Here is a 10264-nt window from a genome sequence, read left to right as displayed (position 1 = left end):
GCGCTAAGATCGCTTTGTGGAACGGGTCCCAGGAATATATCTAGCTGTACATCACCATTGCCTTTTTACTATACTGACCTACATAAACCGAAGTAAAGGTATTTTTCTACGCATGTGTTGGATTTATTTGTAGCTAACCTGACTGGAAAGAAGGTGAACATGTCATGGCCTGCGTGGCAGATGTCTTTCGGTGTCTGTGAACATCATCTTAGAAATTTCTTGACATCAGTATCTTTGTTTCCGCAGTGGATGACACTTGAATTTGTTCAGAGGTTCTTGGCAGTTATTTTACTGTCTTAAAAATGCAATTAAATGTGAACAGTAAACTACCTTTATAACGAACACGCTTATAACGAACTGACCGATATAACGAACTTATTTTTTAGTCCCGGTCATTTGTTGTATATACGGTGTATTTATGCTTATAACGAACTACGGTTATTACGAACTAAAACTAGTGGTCCCTTTGAGTTCGTTATAACCGTAGTTTACTGTACATGTGTAGAGAGTGGGGCGCAATATGCGCTCTCGACAATGTTTCGAGATTTCAGTTCTGAACTGGATTTGACCTTTGCACTGTTACGAAAAATGCATTCCGGACCGATAAAGCCCAAATTTGGCATGCATGTGTTCTAATGAGGAAATGATAGTCTGTTGAACAGTTCACAATCAAAGATTCAACAGTATTGATGTAATTATTGTTTTGTAAGAAATGTCAAGTTTTACATTAACATTTTCTGCTCAAGAACCACAAAGCTTTGGTAAATGAGACTTATAAATGTGAATGACAATGGCTGTGAGTAGTTTGCAGATCGTTCGAGATGTCTCGATTCTCATTCAACTGATGTTAATTTTCTCCAAACGTACTAAACCTCAGCACAGCTGTCACCAAACATATTTTGAAGTTAGGAACATTCCTACTTTATTTTCTGTTGAAACAATATATTTTCAGAAAACGTCGCCCAAACAATAGAAATCTGGAGACGCATCTGAATGCATTGGTGGTGCAATTGTGATATTTGTACACCATTTTGTGTGTGTGTGTGTGTGTGTTGTTTAACGCCGCACTCGGCAATATACCAGCTACATGTATATGGCGGCGGTCTGTAAATAATCGAGTCTGGACCAGACAATTCATTGCTTGACATCATGAGCATCGATTCACGCAATTGGGATACGATGACACGCATCAGTCAAGTCAGCGGACCTGTTAGTCGTCTCTTACGACAAGCATAGTCACCTTTTACAGCAAGCATGGGTTGCTGAAGACCTATTCTACCCCGGATCTTCACACATACAAACGCTGAGCCACACATACAAACGCTGATGTATTATTCCAAAGATAATGTACCCACTCCGCATGTCAAGTGACTATGTCAGGCTGAAGGAAGGATTCTCAAAACCTTAATCAGCTAGACTCCTGGTTTGAACTCCTAGTTGTGTAGTCATGTGTTGTCTAGAAATAATAGTTTCAATCTAGAAGCGCATTAAGAAAATAAGCTAGATAAGGCATATCTTATGATTTTGGTGTCACTTGGGAAATAGCTGTTATGGGGCCCCTTCTCCCAGATACAACCGGCCAATATTCTGACAACGTGTGGATGTTTGTCACCAATGTGGGGTTCAGACTAAGAAACAAAAGTAAAATATGTGAATTAACAAATCTATTCTCACAGATAAATCTCAGTTGTGTATGGCAACATGTTATTCATTCAGATTAAGAATAGTGTTGTTTCGCTTTGTCAATTTGTCATCCATCAGGCTTTCCTTTAGAATTAAGGCGTCCTATTATCTAAGCTTTCTCAGCTGAGACAAACCTTAGCGACTTAGGACAAACATTAGAAGTGCCATAAACGCAACATGTTTATCTCCTAAATATGAGGATTGAAGATGTATTTGTTGACATTCTTCGGCCGATGAAGACGATGCCTCACGAGAGCAAATTAACCATTCGCGCTTCATGGAATTTGCTCACGTGATGCCCTCCCTTCATCAGCTAATGAACATCAACAAATATAACTTTAATCCTTAAATAAGCCCACCGATGTTGAGAGTTTTCAATATTTACTTTTAATCCTTAAAAAAGCCCACCGATGTTGAGAGTTTTCAATATTTACTTTTAATCCTTAAATAAGCCCACCGATGTTGAGAGTTTTCAATATTTACTTTTAATCCTTAAATAAGCCCATCGATGTTGAGAGTTTTCAATATTTACTTACTAAATATATCCTACTGTGGCTAATGGTGTTGCAAACGCCAGTTTTTGGAAGCGTTTTTATTATTTATGTACAGTATATGTTTCTCTCGGCTTTCAAGTTAGTCGATGGGAGCTGAAGGGATCATACATGGGAACTAATACACATGATTTATTTTTCGATTATGTCGTCTGAAATATTATGCACATGAATCCAGTTCATTGTGTCATTATTTCAATCTACAGTGGGACATATTTGCAATAAACTCATTACTAGGTTTGAAGGCTCTGGTTAGCAATGACACACTGAGTGAGTGAGTGAGTATGGTTTTATGCCGCTTTTAGCAATATTCCAGCAATATCACGGCGGGGGACACCAGAAATGGGCTTCACATATTGTACCCATGTCGGGAATCGAACCCGGGTCTTCGGCGTGACGAGCGAACGCTTTAACCACTATGCTACCTGACTGCCCTGCACTGACACAGATGGGCACGAGCTATACATGGGGGTTTAAGGGGATTGTACCCACTTCTCATTCATTTCGGCATTCATGTACGGCAGCCGAATCTTCGACGCGTGCACTTGTCGATAATTGCTTTCAAAATGTCCAGGGGCGGTAGGGTAGCCGAGCGGTTAAAGCGTTCGCTCGTCACGACGAAGACTCGAGATCGATTCCCCACATAGGTTCAATGTGTGAAGCCCATTTCTGATGTCTCTGCCATCAAATTGCTAAAAGCGGCGTAAAACTATACTCACTCAACATGTCCTTGCATTAATTCTTCACACAGGAGCGTGGAGTGAGCAGGATACAACTTTGTGGTGTCGACTATAGTGTTGCGGTTATCGTTCATTGAACTTCCACCCAAGCCACGTTCACTCGCTGCATTTCAAAAGCCGATTAACCATCTTGGCGTCTGTAGCCAGACTATACCTCCCTCCTACCTTACTGATGTTATGATCTACATTATCCTCAGTGATTCTAAGGGGCACGGGTGGCCCAGTCGTCTAAGGCGCCGCGATTCGCTGTGCAGAGTTGCGTCCCTTGGGCACGCCAGAAACCTATGATTGTGGGTTCGAATCCCGGTTCGCCCCGATTATGTTTCTAGGTTTGTCAGCACCATACCCGTGCTCGTTGGTTTCACCGAAGTGGTTAACGTCTGAGATCTGAATCACTTCGGGCTTACTTCCAACATTAAGCTGACACGCCGTTATATAACTTGAATACTGTTAAAAGCGGCGTTCAACCAAACTCACTCACTCACTTCTCATCCTAACTCTTAGGCAGTTTCCAAAGGACTTAGGACTAGTGCCAATTTCTAACGAGGATATTGGCATCTGATACATACGACTGATGTTACCGAAGTGTTCAAGGGACGCAACTCTGCACAGCGTATCGCGGCGCCTCAGACGACTGGGCCACCCGTGCCCCCTTAAGATGAGTAGAAATTTGCCCCTTTTACGGGTTTTCTTACATATCATTATATGGACCAGTGAACTAAAACGGTTTGTTTCTAACGCTCACTACGACAGCCATTTTGGCCACGGGGTCAAGTTTACTCCCGACAATTTATTGTTTTAAAGCCTCACTCAGCAATATTCCAGCTATGTGACGGCGCTTCTCGACAAGCATCACGCCACTATTCTGTCTTGGACGACACGAAGATGTGCATAAATGACAGACACAAGGGTACATGATATAATGCAGATCGTTTTATATGTATATATTTTCTCAAAACTGGCTTCAACAATCATGCATATGATGAGTTACAATGCTGCACATTCGTAATGACAAAAATAACTTGATCAATCAAACCTGAAAAAAATCAACAAGGTGTCTGGACAATTTAAAGTCTCCACAGCCAACACGTGGTTATATCAAAAGATAATCTTGACTGAAGATGCTTCGTCAATGCGAAGTCCTGCCTGACCATCCAAGAAAATATGCAAATGAGGATTCTTTATGCAAATGTAGTTGCCAGGTTGAAGGTCGTCCCAGGTGAAGTAAGGGTCAGGGTTGTCGAAGTCCAGGTAGAAGAATAATGAGGTCTGACGGCCAACGCGGTCCTAAAAAAACGTAGGGGTAAAGATTATGTAGTTATACCTCTATTAAGAACATTGACATTCCATTGGTTAATCCGTACGACGTGACGAAACAATACATTTCAAAGTAGACCTCGAAATCATGTGACTGCCTGCCTTCGAGTATTGACTCATCACATGATCAGTACTGACCTGTCACGTGATTAATATTGACTCATCTGCTAGAAAACAAGATGGCGTCTAGTAGCAACACTTCACGGTTCGCAACTAAGTTACTGTAATAAAACAGGGCGGTTAAAAGGGAGAGAGTATGGTTTTACGCCATATGCTTTCAGCAATATCCCAGTAATATCACGACGGTGACACCAGAAATGGGTTTCACACATTGTACCCATGTGAGGAATCGAACCCGGGTCTTCGACTTGACGAACGAACGCTTTAACCACTGAGCTACTCCAGCGCCCCGGACGGTTAAAAGACTTCATTGACTTTAAAGTGAATTTTGGTGTAACAAAACGAATTATTACTTTTCACGAGGAAAATATGCAAAAACAAGGAGCCCCTACGGTGGCCTGTTCGTCAAGAGTAATTATTTGTACACTACGGGGGGGCACGGGTGGCCCAGTCGTCTAAGGCGCCGCAATTCGCTGTGCAGAGTTGCGTCCCGCTGTGCAGAGTTGCGTCCCTTGGGCATGCCAGAAACCTATGATTGTGGGTTCGAATCCCGCTTCGCCCCGATTATGTTTCTAGGTTTGTCAGCACCATACCCGTGCTCGTGGGTTTCACCGAAGTGGTAAACGTCTGAGATCTGCATCACTTCGGGCTTTCCTCCCTAATTAAGCTGACACGCCGTGATTTAACTGGAATACTGTTAAAAGCGGCGTTAAACCCAACTCACTCATGTACACTGCTATCACAATGAAGCTGTAAATCCAGCTACATGTACCCCCGTGGTTTGGGCCAGAGAAACCAGATGTTGACTACATGAACAACGATTCTTTGGGACACGATGACTCAGTCAGCCTGGTCGCACATCTTCATGTCAGTAACTCCCTGCCCCGGAATCCCCATGGGTCTGAAATAAATGTCTGTAGCAATATTCCGCAACTGTGTGGTACTTCCCACATTCATTGGCCATCGTGATTACAATTGTAAGGGACTAACGGGATAGGGTGGTCAGGCTCGCTGACTTAGTTGATCCATGTGATGGTATCCCATGCAATTGTGAACATCGAGGCTCATGCTGTCTATCACTGGATTGTCAGATCCATGCTCGACTACTTACAGACCGCCTTTACATAGCTGGAATATTGCTGAGTGTGGCGTTAAACAACAAACAAACATGATTACAGGGAAGTAGAGATAGACCATTTATTATTTGCTTCAGAGAAACGTCTGTAGCAACCTTCCATTTATAATCCAAAACTGGCTCCCACAGGAGATATCGCTTGGGTGAGATCAAGCGATATCTACACTGTAGATATCGCTGCAATGAAATTGCATCACAATGCTTTGCAGAACATTGTGACGCTACTGGTTACCATGACGTCATAATCAAATGACATCACTAATGGCTCTGCTACTGAAGCTGTTAGCAGTACTTTTTACACTTATATTGCTTATTACTGTCTACACTCGGGTGCGATTCCCTATCTTACAGGAAAACTTAGGTTAAGCATTAGGTGCGCCTGTTTCAAGATGCTCAACATGGATAATTTCCAAGGGTCAATATCCAGTTATATACGTAGAAGCGGCGGTAAGAATGGATTTCTAATATGTAATACATTGGGTTTTTTTATACAACAAACAGTTGCTAATGTTGATACATTTTATTCGTCGCTATATGGCTGAAATAATGCCGATGCGACGTTAAATTGTAACTCCCCCAATAATCCATTTTTTAAAATACATTTACGCGTTTTGTCAGCTTTATTGTTTAATTGACGCGAAAACCAACTGAAGTCACTTTTCTTCATAATTCCTACCTTCACATACACTCCGTGCCGAACCACATAGAAATGCATTTCAGCTATAAGCCCAAGGAAAATTCCCCGAGACGGGTGTGTGCTCAGTTTGGAGAGTTCATCGAAGAGTGGTCTCCCTGGAAATAACTTCTCAGCCTTCACTTTGGCCTCGCTGAAGGTCAGCTTTCTACGTTTTTCTACAACGAGGCTCGTAGTCAGTTGTTTCAGGAGAGTCTTCAGGTCGTTCCCGTCATGGTCCGGTATTCTGCACGTCTGTAAAGAGAACGATATTCATATAGATTGTTTGATTTGAGTTTAAACACTATTCCAGTTATACCAACGCGGAATATCAGAAGTCAGAGCAAGGACTCTTGGTGGGCGAGTTGGGGTTGAACAGTATTTATACATGTATATCGTGGCGTGTCAACTTGATGTGGAAGGAAAGCCCAAAGTGATGCAGGTCTCAGTCATTTACTTCGGCGAAACCCACGAGCACGTGAATGGTGCTGACAAAACTAGAAACATAATTAATCGTAGCGAATCGTTATTCACATGTGTTTCTAGCGTCCCCAAGGGATGCAGCTCTGCTAAGTGAATTGTGGCGCTTTAGACAACTAGACCAAACATGCCTCCTACTGTAATCTGAAGTTCTGATTGAAATAATGAAATGCTATGTCCCTTTACTATCAAACACCACATTTTATATATAGCGTTTCCACATAAAGGTGTGTGTTGGATAGTTGAAGGGTATATAATGCGTTTTATCACCTTATAATAATAAAGTAGAGATATAATACATTGAATATCGAAGATGAGTGAGTGGGTTGGGTTTAACGCCGCTTTTAACAGTATTCCAGTTATATCACGGCGTGTCAGCTTAATGTGGGAGGAAAGTGATGCAGGTTTCAGACGTGTACCACTTCGGTGAAACCCACGAGCACGGGTATGGTGCTGACAAACCTAGAAACATAATCGGGGCGAACCGGGATTCGAACCCACAATCATAGGTTTCTGGCGTGCCCAAGGGACGCAACTCTGCACAGCGAATCGCGGCGCCTTAGACGACTGGGCCACCCGTGCCAACATATCGAAGATGAACTGTGCGATGGTAAGTCTAAATGTACCTTCTTGTGTCTCTGCCAGTCCTTCTTCTGACAGTCTCTCGAGCAGTACAGGGCTGTCTTGCACCGACTACAAGTTTTCAGTCGCACACCATGCTTCCCGCATTTCCCACACATCTGTGGCTCGGGAATGTCCGGAGAAAACTCGGTTATGTCCGTACAATTTTCGTCTGAGCAGAAAGCATCATGTCCGCCACAACACCCAGATTCATTGTAGTTCTCTTTCAATGTTTTTTCGGTGGAACTACATTTAGCTGAACCGGAAATAGTAGAGTGGGCGTGGTCACCAGGACAACAGCTCTTGCTTCCTGGTTTGGATGTGGAAGACGTGGAGTCATTAATCCTGTTGACGTCTTTCAGTGGGCCCAATGACATGTCAGATCGTTCTGCAATGATATTACATTTTTTTCACTCAGTGAATTTTGTAAAGTGACAAAGAAAATTGTGACTACTTTAATCTCCTGCCTCACTTATAACAATTGTCACCATGAATAAATGAAATGCTGCACCTAATATTACAGATATTTATTTATTTATTTATTTATTTATTTATTTATTTATTTATTAATTTATTAATTTATTTATTTATTTATATATTTATCTATTTATTTATTTTTTTGGGGGGGGGAGCTGGGGGGTGTTCACGCCGCACTCAGCAATATTCCAGCTATATGACGGTGGCCTGTAAATAATCGAGTCTGAACCAGACAATCCAGTGCTTGTCATCATGAGCATCGATTCACGGAATTGGGATAAGGTGACTTGCATCAACCAAGTCAGCAAGACTCACCACCCGATCCTGTCAGTCGCCTCTTGCAACAAGCATAGTCGCCTTTTACAGAAAGCATGTGTTGCTGAAGACCTATTTTAACACGGATCATCACGGGTATATGCACAGCTATAATACGATGGTTTAAATAACCGCGACATCCAGTTACCGACATGAGCATCGATGGGCCATTTAGTCGCCACTTACAACGGGTCGTGAAATGTTCTGAAATCGTGTGATATATAACACGAGTGACATAACCTGATATGTGAGATGAGTTTAACGCCGCTTTGAACAGTACTCCAGCTCCAAAACGCATCGAATTTAAAATAAAAAAATTCTTACAAATTTATATTTTTACAACAGGGACTGCTACCAGTCTAGTGACCTGGCCATATCCTTGCACGTGCTGTCAACGCTAGTTTCAGGTTTGCTTGGCCTGGACTGGATTATGTACAGGCCCATGTTGTTTTTTGTTTGTTTGTTGTTTAACGTCACACTCAGCAATATTCCAACTATATGACGGCGGTCTGTAAATAATCGAGTATGGACAAGACAATCCAGTGATTGATATCATGAGCATCGATCCAGGCTATTGGGATCGATGACATACAGGCCCATGTCATAATGCTGACTGACATTTGGCGTAAACAACTTTCACTCACTCAGTCACGCTATATATGGGCGGACAAAGATGAAAGACGATGACAGAAGCAGGTACACGCTTTGTCCAATCGGTTTATCCACTACACCATCTGTATTTGCTGACGAAATGTATATCACAAACCCAATTTCAACAATTTTCACCACAATACCATATCCTTACTTTCGACACAACATTTTCTATTCATATAATTCTTCACTTTCTCTGGCCTTTCAAATGTGTTGGCAATACAAATATGGTACTTATTTGGGCAAAGTTATATCAAAACCGATTACCTGAAAGCAAACGGCGAAACAAATTGAAGGACAGAGTGCTCAGTGACGAATGTGGGCTGTGTGGTGCATGTTTTGATCCTTTCGCGGGTCAGGTGTGCATCAGGTCGGAAAACACGTGCTGCACGTGGTGACAGCAGACGACCGGGGTTGGTCACACTTACCGTAGATGCTGCAAATACTCCTCCTGGACTGTCATATAATGATTGTATCTTTTCTCCATCGATTGTTGGAAATCTATTTTTTAAATATATTTTATGTCGTGAGCAATATAGAAAACAACGATGCATTTCCTTAGCCGCTTTGCTTCACACTTGCTCTATTCAGGATTGATAATGAAACACATTCACATTTAATTGCATTGGGTATAATGAGGTGAGGTGTAATTGGGTTTAACGTCGCGTCCAAGAATATTGCACTCATATAGCGACGTGCATGCACGTGTGTGTGGCTGCTTGTACTAGTCCGGACTGATGCCGATTTATAGTGCTAGCACACTGAGATACCATGCCGCAGTTTAACATGAATACCCCACTCAGACACAGTATACTGACTCCGAGCCGAACAGTCCTTCATTTATCCCCTTAATGCCGAGCGCCAGACAGGGTAACAACAAGTACCATCCTTTAGCGTCTTTTGGTATGACGCGGCCGGGGATCGGACCATAGACCTTCCGCTCTCCGGGCGGATGCTCTACCACTAGGCCACGGAGGCGGTCTTGGGTATGATGAAATCCTAGTACATGCATGTATACAAATACATTTGGATGCACCAAGGATGTCCACCAAGAAACAATTCACCGCATTCTGTTGACGTCCCTGTAATTGAATGATGTCACTGTGTATTACTTTTCGGGATTTTTAAAGTTCTTTTCTTATCAAATGATACATTGTAAACATTTTACGAAGTTTTCATTTATAGATCTACTAAAAAGCAACAACACCCGTGAAGATTATGGTTAGAATTGGTCTTCGGCAACACATGCTTGTTATAAGAGGCGATAATAATCAGATACTATTATGCTTGTCGAAAGAGGCGACTAACCGGATCGGGTGGTCAGGCTCGCTGACTTGGTTGATGCATGGCATCGGATCCCAATTGCGTAGATCGATTCTCATGACATCAATCACTGGTCCATTATTTACAGACCGGCGTCATATAGCTGGAGTATTCCTTAGTGCAGCGTTAAGTAATAAACAAACAAACATTTAACTGCCGGATCATATTAAACTGCTGG

The 10264-nt window shown here is 42.3% G+C and overlaps 1 protein-coding gene across 1 annotated transcript; it reads right to left on the bottom strand.

Moving 5' to 3' along the window:
* Nucleotides 1–4072: 4072 nt before the first annotated feature.
* Nucleotides 4073–7697, bottom strand: LOC139447585 (uncharacterized). Its single transcript, XM_071228992.1, has 3 exons — nt 7326–7697; nt 6223–6474; nt 4073–4261 (listed from the first exon to the last, which is right to left on the bottom strand). Exons 1-3 carry the CDS (start codon nt 7695–7697, stop codon nt 4073–4075), a joined length of 813 nt encoding a protein of 270 aa, XP_071085093.1.
* Between the last annotated feature and the right edge of the window lie 2567 nt (nt 7698–10264).

Source organism: Haliotis cracherodii, unplaced genomic scaffold, assembly GCF_022045235.1.
Source record: "Haliotis cracherodii isolate W230 unplaced genomic scaffold, xgHalCrac1.p SCAF_7, whole genome shotgun sequence".
Taxonomy (NCBI): Eukaryota; Metazoa; Mollusca; class Gastropoda; order Lepetellida; family Haliotidae; genus Haliotis; species Haliotis cracherodii.
The sequence above is the reverse complement of the archived record's forward strand: the minus strand, read 5'-3'. Positions and strand labels throughout refer to the sequence as shown.